This window comes from Vidua macroura, chromosome 1 (assembly GCF_024509145.1).
Source record: "Vidua macroura isolate BioBank_ID:100142 chromosome 1, ASM2450914v1, whole genome shotgun sequence".
Taxonomy (NCBI): Eukaryota; Metazoa; Chordata; class Aves; order Passeriformes; family Viduidae; genus Vidua; species Vidua macroura.
In genome coordinates, this window is record NC_071571.1 from 5322802 (window position 1) to 5336281 (window position 13480).

A 13480-nucleotide genomic window follows, 5' to 3' on the forward strand; every position below is an offset into this window, starting at 1 on the left:
TCTGCTTCTTGCCTAAGCATCGTAGCCTTTTGCCATCCTGTACAACCCAGAAAAATTATGACTTCTTAACTCTCCTGTTTGTAATCATTTGCATTGCTGCTGTGTCATTACTGTGATAGCAGGGTCATAGAATGAGGTGTTATGGGAGATAAACACTGAGAGACAATTTTCCTTTATTTTCTTCTTGCTCTTCTCTGATCTCACTTGAGTGTCAAGCATTAGTCAAAGCCTCACAAGTAGGCTTTGGCCTAAAGAAGAAGCAGCACTCAGACAGTGGCTCAGAGACAGTCCCAGAGCTTCCAGCACAAGACCTGAATGGATTTAAAAGGATTTTTTAGGTACTTGAGCAATGAATGCATAAATTCACTCCCCAGATTAGAGAAACTTGGAAGAATGAAGCTTCCAAACTATGCAGAAATCTTGATGCCTCTTTTATATTGAAAGATATTACAATTTTTCTTTCTTTACCGAAGCTTTTATCTGAGCAGTTCAGAATTGATGATGTTTATATTGAGAGCAGCGTGATGTGTTACTGCTGACACCTAAAGCACAGAATATAACAAAACAGACATTAATTTGACTAACTTGACCTGACAACATTTTGTTTTCCTTTTCCTTTCAAAGGTCTTGGGGTTTCTGAAGTGTTTCAATCTTTCTTCTCCCCTACGGTTTTGAGAACTCTTCGTTTGGCGCGGGTTGGCCGAATCCTGAGAATAGTTCGCAAAGCCAAAGGAATTCGAACTCTTCTCTTTGCACTGCTGATGTCTCTTCCTGCACTGGTCAACATTGGCCTTTTGCTTTTCCTGATCATGTTCATTTATGCCATCGTGGGCATGGCAAACTTTGCCTGTCTCCCCCCGCAGGGTGGGATTGATGATATTTTTAACTTCCAAACATTTTGTGGTAGCATTCTCTGCCTCTTCCAAATTACCACATCAGCTGGCTGGGATGGTCTTCTGGCCCCTGTGCTAAAAGAATCTGATTTATGTGCTCAACAATTAAATGTAACAGGGACAGTGAAAAATAATTGCATAAATAAGGGCTTTGGTATTTTATATTTTGTAAGCTATGTCATTATATCGTTTCTCATTGTTGTAAATATGTACATAGCTGTCATTTTAGAGAACTTCAGTGTTGCCACAGAGGAAAGCACAGATCCTCTTTGTGAGGATGACTTTGATATGTTTTATGAGACATGGGGAAAGTTTGACCCTCTGGCAACGCAGTTTATAGATTATTCTGCCCTTTCAGACTTTGCAGATGCACTGGCAGACCCCTTGCGCATCCCAAAGCCCAATAAAATCCAGCTCATAGCCATGGACATCCCTATAGTGAGTGGAGATAAGATCCACTGCTTGGATATCTTGCTGGCTTTCACTAAAAGGGTCTTGGGAGAATCTGGAGATCTGGAGAGTCTTGAATTAAACATGGAAGAAAAGATTGCAGCTGACAATCCATCTAAAAGTTGTTACAGCCCAATTTCTTCTACTCTTAGAAGAAAACAAGAAGAAGTGTCAGCTCTTGTTATTCAAAGGGCCTTCAGGAGGTATTTGAGACAACGTTCTCTTGAAAATATGTCCTTATACCATTGTAAACATAACAGTGCTGTCTTTGAACGAGAAATGCAGGACAAGCAAAGGCTTCTTGAATCACTGCTTAATGAAAATCATGGTAGGAAGGCAGATAAGTTACGTCCTACTTCTTCCATATCCCTCCCTTTATTTTATGATGGCTTTGCTGAGACAGACAGGAATAGGCTTGACACATGAGCTTGCCCCTGGCTGCAGGATTTTCAATTAAACCGATGTCACTTATTTTCAGATGGAGACCATATTTTGATCCCACAAATACTCTAAATTTAGAATAATACTGGCAGCCTTCAAGTATTGTAATTGTTCAGATTTGCTAATGCTGCTTAAAGCACTTAAGATTTTAACAACTATGTCATAAATATTAGAGGGAAAACAAACCATGGAATTTTTTTCCTCAGCTACTGGAGTTGGTGAGTTATTTTTTTCAGCTGTCATTTTTATATTAGTTCACATGTTTACAGAAGAAGTCTGTAAAAGATCAGTTGTTAGCACTTATTTATAAACACACAAGGATATAGAATAAGGTGTATGTCTTTAGGGAGAACCAATTTTTCCAAACAGGTTTTATTGTAGAAAAGTTAAGTAATAACTGCACTTCTGTAAAAGAGCTCACTCAAGACACTTGGGTATAATTTTGATGGTTTTGGGACCATCCTCCTCCTAATATCTTTGAATGGATTTGTTTATGTCTAAGAATTTTTGAAGTGTCTTTACACAAACTCCTAAAGGGATTTAACAGATCATCCTCAGTTGCCTGTGCCTGAAAGTTGTACATAATTTGTTCTTGGTATCATTCAGTGTATGAAAATTGTTGTAATCATAATTAAAATCAAATAAAGTTGTGCAAGAGATACTGTTTCTAGAAAGGAATAATTGTACATAAAATCCCATCATTATACCTTTTCCCTAGAAAGTACTACTTAGTAATCTGAAAAGAATTTCATGGTGTATCTTGTGAGGTAGCATTTATTAAATTTAGAGAAAGCATTTATTTCATTGATTCTGAAAAAAAAAATGTATGAACAATGTGTATTATTTTACTGATTTTTTTTTTTTTTTATTTTGCAGTTTGGAATATTACTGATTTAGATTCTTCAATAAAGACTACAAATGCTTAACATTTTTTTGTCTATTTCTAAGAAGTATCTTCAATTTCATTTATTACAAGACAATCTATTATTGAGTGGTAGAACAACAATAATGTAGTTTTCCCAAATCAGCTACCTATTAGCACAAGAAAGCTGAAAATATTTTGCTATTCACAGGGAGTCAGAAAAGATTTACCATTTTCAGGCCAAGAATATAAAGAACAGTAAGGTAGTGAATTTTTAATGTAATTTACCTTGTTAAAGACTATTAAAATAGGACAGATTTAGTCAAAACTAAGCCATTTTCAGGACAAATAAAGACACAGGCAAGCTAAGAGTTAAAGAGCTCAGATACAGTCTAGTCTGAACTAGATTTATTATGGTCAAACACTGGAACAGCCTCCCCAGGGAAGTGGTGGAGTCCCTGTCCCTGGAAGCATTTAAAAAATGAGTGGATGTGGCACTTGGGGCTGTGGCTAAGTGGGCATGGAGGTGTTCAAAGGGTGGACTTGATGATCTTGGGGGTCTTTCCCAGCCTTAATGATTCTCTGCTTGCTTTCAGAACCAGCTTCTGGTCATAAAAAGAGATCTGCAGAGCTCTCAGGAGAGCTCGGGGTCAGTGGGATGCAGAGATGCCAAGTGGGTCTGTCTCCTGTCCAGCCTGGATTGTTTCATGCACAGTGATGCTGGTCAGGTGAAACTATAAATTTTATTCATTGTGAGCTGGAATGAGCTCTGGAATGAGCCAACAGCTTTTGTTCAATGATCAGGCTCCATTAGATGGCAGCATTTACTGTGGTTTAGGATGTGACCAGTCTTCAGTGAAACAGGTGAAACTCGCACACTTCAGCACAGGTTCTAAAGGTTCTAAATTAATTCTAAATTGTTCAGAAGAAAATTGTCACAAGTCTCTTGTTTTCCTGTCCTAGGCTTTCAAGTTAGCCACAGGTCTCAGTAAGTGCTTGTTTGCTGACTGTTCTGGTGTCTGATAGACCTTAATGGTGATGAAAAAAAATAAAATTGCTCTCCTGTGCTTGGACTTTCCAGAGGGGTAGTTCAAGCATTTCTCTATAGCACTTTAAAAGGAAATGTTTCTTAGAGAAAAGGTAAGACTGCTTTGTTCTTGCATATTGGAAAAGAAGGAAAGACTGGAAAAGCCATGTAAGAGAAATTTAAACATTAATCACTCTGATCTTTGCAATTAAAAAATATTTGTTTGAATGCAACACCAAGTTCTCTGTCCATACCTAGAAATACTTCAAAGATGAACACTTCATTTCTGTTGCAGGGGGCAGAAATTTTGGGGAAAATCACACCTGGCCTGAACACATCCTTAGTGATTATGTCACCTCAGCAATGTACAAAACCACCTGAATGCACCATGGGGCTAATTTAAAAGTCTGACTAATTCTTTAATATTGCTTAAGCATTAAAATTGCCTTAGCAGGCTGTTGCAGGGTTGGAAGGAGAATGGTGATATTCAGCTGCTGCAGCTTCTTCCTGCTGGATTTGTCCAAAAGCCAGTTCAGCTCCTGGAGCAATATAGAGATTATTTTATAAGTCTGTAAATGGTGATTACTTAAAGCAGTGAACAGGTGGGAGCTTTTAACAATTCTGGTAATCTGGAACTGTGAATTCCTCCAGGTAAAACTGCCTGGATTTCTGTGAACTCCGTGAGAAATTCAGGAATGCTTGGAACACAGAGGAAGGATATTCCTTTCTGTTTGTGAAGTTTGACACTTGAATCAGAGAACAGCAGAAACAAAGGAATATTGGATCCCTCCAGTGAGGAAATACTGTGACTGTAGAGCTCCCAGGGAATTTCTGAGGGTCAGCAGCAGAATACAAACCAGCATTTACTCTTTAATAGTGGTGCAGATCTCTGTTTTACATTTCCATGTGTCACTGATCCTGTGTAGAAATAGAATGAAACAGACCCTTGGGAAATAAGAGTTTTTTCCACTTTTGTGGTAGCGCTGTATCCCTCAGAGCAGGATCCCCAAAGGTTTTGTGGAAATTGTCCTTTTACTTTCTGGAGTTCCTCTGTTACTGCTCACCTTGCAATGTTTGCACTACCTACTGTTTCCTCAGAACTCAAAAGAGGCCTCATGTGTAAATAAGTTATTTGAAAAGAAATATCCTCTAGTAGAAGGTCCCTGCCCATGGCAGGGAGGTGGGAACTGGATGATCTTTGAAGTCCCTTTCAATCCAAATCATTCTATGATTCTATGAAAGGTACCAGAAAGAGAATCTCATCATTTCATCTTATCCCTGAACCTACCAGAGGTAATTGTGCTTGACAAGTGTGTCATCTGCAATGCCACTATCCTAAACATTCTCTCTCAACATGAGAAATCCTCACAACTTAGGTGGTGCAGGAAGACATCCCAAAAAAATGCTTTTATAATTCATGTTTAGAGTGAATATTCCCATAAGATGAGCACACCAAACAACCTGAGCAGCTTTAGGCAGAGGTCAGGGTTATGGCTAGAAGTGGTGAGGAAGAGATCTCTTGTGTTGGGACCAAGTAGAAGAACTTATTCAATATTTATGGTAAAAGTTTCAAAGATGCAGGAACTGTGTTTAAATACTTTCATTAGCTACCACCAGCTAAAAGCAAGCCTGACAGCAGCCAGATGTTTTTCAAACTTAAATATTATGGCTAAATAGACACTTTAATCAACAACCTGGGGGTTTATCAATTGATTCTATTTGGACATGCACTTCTTGTCTCTAGTCTAGGGCAAATTAACAAGAGATTTCTCACCTGCCCACCTCTGGAAATTAAATTATGAGTCTTCTGTGACATGTACAACATGTCAGATTTCTTTCTGCAAGTCTCTTCAGTACCCTCATCCATTAAATATATTTCAGTGAAGATACTGAGTGGTGTCAGAGCTGAATGTGGTGGCACAAGTTGTGACTCTTTGCCCTGCCAGTTCCAGGGAAAATATGTGAAGGCATCAACTTAGTAAGTGGTTTTATTGATCTTCAGACACCTTTGAAAGAGCAATAGAGATGTTTTGGCAACTCCTCAGGAAAAAATAGCTGTTTGGGCAAATCTGTTGCAGTTATCTGCTTTGTGGTTCCATGGAGTTAAGGTAAGACAGGCCAAGTTGATTTTAATGACAGTCTTTACCTTAATGCAGAGCTGTTCGAGTTCTGGGCGGACTGAGAGCAATTGAAGTTTCCTCTCCAGTTTCCAGGGAAGCTGGGTTTATGCAGGAGCATTCCAAAGTTAGATATCCAGAGACAATAGCCACACTACCTTGCTGCCCAAACATTTGGAAGAATTTGTCCTTAGGGACAGTTTAAAGTGGTCACCAGAAAGAGCAGCTCTTTCCTAAGTTTTCTTTTATATATTCATACCTTTCTTGAAATGAAGAGGGTAAAACTAGAGGTAGTATTTTAGTAATGCTACCAGTCTCAGCAGTCTCTGCAGAATTTATCAGCCAAGATTTCATAGCCTTACTCCAATTATCTATTTTTTGTGCTTGTGGCTGAAGTAATAACACAGACATGATGAGGCAAATAAAAAGCCATCCTTGTGTTCTTCACTTGCTATATTTTTTGCTGCTGCTACAGTGAAGCCTGTAACTGCTGCAGCCAGAAGTCTGTGTTTGCATGAGAAGACAGATTCTCTAACATCTGTGCACAGAAATTCACCAGAATATTTCAGCTGTTCCTTTCTCCTGACCCCATCCTGAACAGAGAGAACAGAAAATTTCTCCCCCTTTCAATGAGATAACAGTAAGCTTCAATGGAAACAACAGCAACAGGATTCCACCACAGCATTTTTAGAGAATGACATTTCCTTCCTAAACATACATGGTGCCCATCACTCATTTATCAGGCTCTCTGACATCCCATTCAATAAAACACTTGTGCTTATGTCCATTATGTCCATTGCACTTATCTTCAGCTTCCTCCTATAAATTATTGTGTCTGCCAGCTCTGCACAAGACAAATCCCATGACATCAGATATGAAGGGCAGTAGTTAATGTCCCTTACTTTCCTAAATGGGGGGCTCACCCCTTAACAAGCAGTCAATAAGACAGACCTCCAAAAAATCCAAATAGGAAAGAGAGAATTAATGCACAAGATTGGGTAAAATCAGTGCAAGACTGGGTAAAATCTTGGGCAATGGAGCTCACACAGGTATTGTGATTTAAACCTTATGTTGCTGTATTTTGCTAAGTGTAACCTTATATGTGTATAGTGAGTTTGCCATAGATGAGGTTTAGGTTGCTCAAAGAATCACTGGCTAAAGCAGGTTCAATATGAAACTGAAAGCATGATGAAGTTCATTAGCAAGGTTTTCTCCACTACTTACTAGGTGGCTAAAGCACACAGAGAAAAAAAACAGGCTAAAATCTAAAATCAATCAGTCTGAAACTAAAATCAGCCTAAAAGGACCTGTGTGGATGGAAAAAGAGTAAGGCTGGGAAAGCATAAGGATAAAAAGGAGTCACAAGGTTCACAGTGGCTCATCCTGCCAAACTTAGCCTGGGACTTGACCAACAGTTTAGGCCTAAAGGTTTTAACAATATTTGAATCTATCAGGGTTTAATTGATAACCTAATTTAAACAATTTAACAAAAGAGTCTATAGAATTTATATTGCATATTGGAAAAGGAGGAAAGACTGTTGTGCTCTAAGCACAACAGTAACTCCCTCATGGGCCTACTCAGGACTCTAATGAATCCAAGAGAGCACCATTCCTGGTACATTTCTGTCTCATATTCACACACACACACACATAAAACCTAAAGGAGTCTGTGCAAGGAGAAAATTCCCACTCAGGTTCAGTGAAGTGCTCAGGGCAGATGCCTTTGCATCTTCCAGTGGATAAAATGTTGAGCTTTGAGGAGTGGGAGTGTCAACCCAGGCCCCATCATCAGCTTTCAGCAGTGATCCTCTGAGCACAGAACCTTGAGAGTTCACAAGATCCAGAGGGAGATTCTGGTCACAGCCCTCTGTGACCAGGAGAGCTCAAAGGGTCTCACTTTGGGTGCTGCTTATAGGGTTGCAAGAGGTCTTCAGTCATAATGATTTTCCACCCTGGACAAAATTTGGGTTGGTAACTTTCTTTGCAAGTCCAGTAGCAAACATGTTGTTCCACTTGGGCTGCTATCCAGACAAGATAAATAAGTTTCCAAGGCTGTTGGTTAAAAAGCAGGAGCTCATTAGACAGCCCAAACTCCTGGGAGCCCAGCAGTGTTCCTGATAAGCTCAGCCCAGGATCTCTTTGTCAAGGCTGAGCCCTAACGAGCATTTCTGAGATCTCAGTGCAGCCTGAGGGAGTGGGAGGGAAGCAATCTTACCACCACAGAGTTCAGTATATTATGTATCATTTGGCTGAATCAAAATCCCATGTAAAATCAAATATATTGAAATAAATCAATTTGACATTAAACATCTCATGCTCCATGCTTGGAATAGCTGAAAGAATCTGCTTGGATTATTTGATTCTGAGAACCAGGCATGGCTGTTCTTCTTTCTGCAATTATCCGGGGTCAAGAGTACAAATGAGCAGACATTTAGAGAAAAGCTTTTCTATTTGTTAAAGACAGGGCAATGGTAAAAGCAAAAATTATTATTTTAGAACCTATTTCCTCATCTCAATGCTTATAGAAACAGTGACAACAACCATCTTCATTTAAGAATTTAAATTTTGCATGTTTACCTACGTACACAGAAGCAGGTATTTTAATTGCAGTGCAATTAAATTAACTCCATAATATTTCATAGCACACCATGAATAATATATAAGAAGTAAATTGAAATCTGTCTCCATATTTCCAATTTTGGTGATGCGAATTAATGGCTTTGAATGCCATACTCAGCTGTAGTAAAGGGAAAACAATGGGCTGGGTTGGCAGAGGTTTTCATTTCCAGGTGCCACCTCATTGCCCCACTCATCTCATGCCAGTGCTCAGTGCCCAGTGGGCCATTCCTCACTGGAAAATGCACATTTTCAAACCTGCCTTTGTGGCCACAGTGCCCATCTCTCATGGATCAAAGCAGAGGATCATTGTAAATGGCCAAGGAGCAATAGCCATTTTCTCACAAACACTTTCTGGTTTTCTGAAGGTGACTTAGAAAACCTGCTTCTCTGCATAACCAAATGTTATTCCATCCTGCTTGCAAGGCTTCTGTCTAATTCCATCTTTCCATGGTGTGGAAGAGCACAGAGGAATTTCCTGGGTTTATAAGGCTGGTGGTCTGTTCCTGGTGCCAGTTCTGCTAAATTCAAAGTAGAATTTTCAAGCCCTTTACCCCAGTAGAGAGGAAAGGCTTTGACTGGCCTCAGACTCCAGGCAGCAGAGTAAATCCCAGGAATCTTGTAAAGTCTGCCCTTCCCAAACACTTAGGAATCACATGATTATATATCATGTACCCCAAAAAATTAATAAAGAGAGTCCTAAAGTTGCCCAGTGCTATAAGTGAAAGGTGGGAGCATGCTTGCATGTTCCCATAAATCCCAATAATTTTGAGATTTTTGGATGTAATCAAACCCAGCTATTAAGACCATACCTTTAGCTTTTGTTTGAATTTTAGACCAAAGACTATTGATGGCCCTAACATCTCACAAATAACAGTTTTTATGTACTAACAATGTACTAACATTGCTGTAAAGATTCCTATGGACCCTCTTTTTTTTTTTTTTTTTTTTTTTTTTTTTTTTTTTTTTTTTTTGTGTGTGTGTGTGAAAACTACCAGATTTCACTGCCTTAAAAATGCATCAGGTCTGGTGTTGTGAACTGATGATTTATTTGGAAAGGAAAAGATCTTTATGTCAAAAGTCAGCCTCACACCCAGAGAAAAAGAGACTGAATCCAGTTTCAGCAGAACTGAGTGGGCTCAGTAACCGAGTGGGATGTTGTATGAAGCTTGTAGATAAATACAGGCATTTCTTTCCCTTTCCCTTTCCCTTTCCCTTTCCCTTTCCCTTTCCCTTTCCCTTTCCCTTTCCCTCTCACCTTTTTCCATATTTTTCCCTTTCCAGCCTTAATTTCTTTATATTTTATGTGTTGTAAGAAATTGCATGATGAAAACCTGATGGACAAGATATGACAATCAAACCAAGCTCTACAAATCTTTTCTTGAATGTGTGTCATGTCTGGCACCCAGGAAATTCCTGTATTCATGTAAGTATATAAGAATAAAAATGTTCATAACATAAAACTGTGCCCACAACTGCACAGCCTTTATTTGGGAAGAAAACCCCCAGTTTTGGCATTTATAGGTGTAAAAAGGCTCGTGTGTCCATAATATTTTATACCAGGTATTGACAACAGGAGGCTTGAAATTTCTTTTCTGTAGGACAGTGAAGCTCAAATCTTGCAATAAATATTAGGATGACTTACACAGCAGAGACACTGATGTTATTTCAGATCATTGCTTCCTCCTGCTTTTATATTATTTTGACACAAAAACACTTGTGGCAGGTGATTTGAGCATTACATATTTCAGAGCAGGAGAAAATCCCTTTGACCCTCAAGTTGCATGTTCCTGTTGCCACAGACTCAAAGCTCCAGTTTCAGCTTGAAAAGGTGAGAGTGAGATGAGTGATGAAACAAATTCTAGACATTTTTTTTCCCACTCTGTTTGCTGAATTTGATAGACTTTTAAAGCCTGGCTTCTGAGAGGCAATTTCAGACACTTCTCTTAGCATCATCCAATTATGCATTGGCTGCAGCTCTCTGCATCTATCAAAGTGTCACAGATGCTTTCATGTAGGCAATATATTGCTTTTTCAGACCCAAGAGAGGGGAAAAATCAGGCACCCCAGCATCTTCTCCTTAAGTAGGTGTTGAACAAATTAGCCCCATTACAATCCAGCCTGCATTAGTCCATTAAAGAGCTGGAGGAAGATTCCTTTGTGCAAATGACTGGATGGTTTCACTGTATATTTGTATTAGTCATTTCCTGCTGTTCTATAAAGAAGGTTCTTGATCACTGATGTTTAAAAGGTCTTAATTTCCACATAAGCATTGCTTCAAAAAAAAAAAAAAAAAGAAAAAAAAAAAAAAAGAAAAAAAAAGACAGGAAACATTCTCATATATTTAAAAGGTAATTAATTATTTTTTAATATCATAATATAATAAATTAAACTTTGTGGCTCAAAGGACACAACAGTTTGCAAATACCCAGAGAATTATCCTTTGATTAGGGTGACTTCTTGTGCACAAATGTTTTCTCCTTTCCCAAACCATTTATGCTGCTGTTCCCAGACTTAATGGTAGACTATGCACAGGAGGTACCTGGGGTCTCATTTAGAGGATTTACACATCCCACCTGGAATAAACCTGCTGAATTCAAACCAGCAGGACTGGCTGGGGCTCTTCAGCTGTTTTGAGACACTGGATTGGAAAGGTTTGTGATAATGAACTGATGCCTTGGCCATGAATTCAGCCCCATTTCACACTCTTGTTACACAAGAAGTTTAAAGACAGACTGAAAATATACAAAAATAAAAAATCTTTAAAAAATATATAGGCTCATTTCTGTTGTACCACAGACTACAGGAGCCAGCAAGGTCACAATTGGACAGGAAACCACAAAACCAGAGGTGGAGATGCTGAAAAAAAAGACCTCACAGAAACATGTCACAGAAACATGTCACAGTGGAATTACAGTATCAAGATTACTAAGGAAAAAGTGAAAATTCCTGCAGAAAACTGTTGAAAAGAGCAGGCAAGGAGAAACTCCTCTGTTCCAGGTAAGGTGGAAAGAATAAAGGGTGTGGTTCCCAGTGCATCACCTGGCACACTGATCTGTTGGGGATTGTGCAGTTTAGATTTTCCTTTACATTTCTTTTGTGTTGTGAAAGAGGAAACCTCATTTTCTAGACAATGCTTGACACTCAGGTGTTTTTCAGCTCTTCCTGTCTGATAAATAATACAATCTCTAAATTACCACACACTGCCAAACAGATGCTTTAGTCAATCATCTTATTATGTATTAAATAGCTCATCCACTGTACTCTGTGTTTTTAAAATCTGCCTCTCCTGAAGGCTGTGGTTTATTCTGACCTGTATGGACCTTAATTCCAGAGTGTGATATCTTCAAGTACCTAAAGCTGCCTCTGGTTTACCTCAGATAATGAAATTTTTGTGTTTTGCTTCTTCATTAAATATATATATATATATATATAGGATATAAAAAAAAAAGTTTTTTCAACATGTAAATATCCAGTGTCTGGGACAGCGAGGGAAAATTCTAGATACACCTAATGCTCCTTGATGAAGCAATATTAGGAATATTAATATTACAACTTTATTTCCTTCACTACTCTAATTCTCTTAGTATTATTCTGATAGGCCACTGAGGAGAGAGAGAAGAGCAATCCATATTTTTCCATTTGAGTAGGTGATAAGCAAATTTTCCTGATGGAAACGTGCATCGGACCATTTAGCAAGCTGGAGATTACTGTATGTAACAGAATGATTTTAATACATCCTTACAGAAAAAGCAATTTCCTCTTACTCTGTAATAACAATTATCCATACAAGAGAGTCTGAACTTTACATCATCATGGTGGGTTTTTTTTTAAATATAATTTCATCCTCTGATAAAAGGAAATGAGATTCCTTTATCCTAGGTCTTTTATTTTGACAAAAATGCCCATTAGCTACTTCATACCATTTAAGACTTCACTATTATGTGGGTCAGAAAATGGCTTCAACTATTATTTTGAAGCAAAGTAGCAATATAATGTATGATAAAAGCTATTCTAATCTCTGTGCAGTAAACAGCCTTCATAAATCACTGGAAGCTCTCTGCAGCATCATTCCCTCAGTTTCACACTGGGCCACAAATCCCACATATGTTAATACTCATCCCATAAACAGCAATTTATGGGGATTTCCCCTCTTGGCCAGGAGGTCTCAGTTTCTCTTGTGTTATAAAAAATCCCAAAACACTGAAAAGCTTCAACATGCACAGGTGAACATAACTCCTGAGCTGACAGGCAGCATTTGGGAGGTGAATTTTCATACCATAATTTCATTAACCAAATAAAATCAACAATACATCTCCAAAAAATGGGAAATTTATTATATAAACCTCATCCTAATGAGGGAAAAAAAGCATAAGGTTCTTTATCTTATCTGTGTAAAACTGTGTCAGTTAAGCAATTCTAAATTTTCTATAATTTTTATACTGAAATATTACTTGTACCGAATTTGCAAAATAATTTGTTCCAGTCTGTGCTGGTTGGCATTGGAAATGACAATGCTTTCAATTGAAAAGCTATAATTTATTATTTTAGTTAGAGGGGTGCTGTTCAGAATGTGAAAGATTCCTTTTGATTAAGGACTGTATAATTCTACATTATCCCAAATAGCCAACAGTGAAGGAAAGACATCACAACACTGATATTTTTCCTTTTCCAGATGAAGAATTCAGATCTGCTTTTACAAACTAGACATTAACACTTCCTATTTGGATTTCATCTCCTTTCTCCCACATCATGCAGTTGAAATGGTTCTGATTGATGAATTCTTATGCCATGAAAAATAAGGATCAGTTACCAAACAAAGCCCTCTATCCTTACAAGAAGGGGACTGTGAAATGTAAAAGGATTTTACAGCTGAGATTTCCAAATCATATCTAACTTCTCAGGAAAAGCCAAAAATTAATCCTTACCAAATTTGGTGATGTTGTGAGAGTTCAGAAATATGTTAAATGTATTTCACTCATGAAACTGATCCTGTTTCTCCCAGTTAAAGCTGCCATTGTGTTCACCATTGTGTTTCTGTTACTATAGTGATGAAATCTATGTAGAAACCTGG

At 38.2% G+C, this 13480-nt stretch overlaps 1 protein-coding gene across 1 annotated transcript in view; it reads left to right on the top strand.

Annotated features, from left to right (window-relative positions):
* Nucleotides 1-2617, top strand: part of LOC128805220 (sodium channel protein type 5 subunit alpha-like) — a 32449-nt gene extending 29832 nt beyond the window's left edge. The window contains exon 25 of the mRNA XM_053973767.1: nucleotides 625-2617. Within this exon, the coding sequence (XP_053829742.1) occupies nucleotides 625-1769 (1145 nt within the window). The 3' untranslated portion in view covers nucleotides 1770-2617. The remainder of the gene's footprint in view (nucleotides 1-624) is intronic.
* The last annotated feature ends 10863 nt before the right edge of the window (nucleotides 2618-13480 follow it).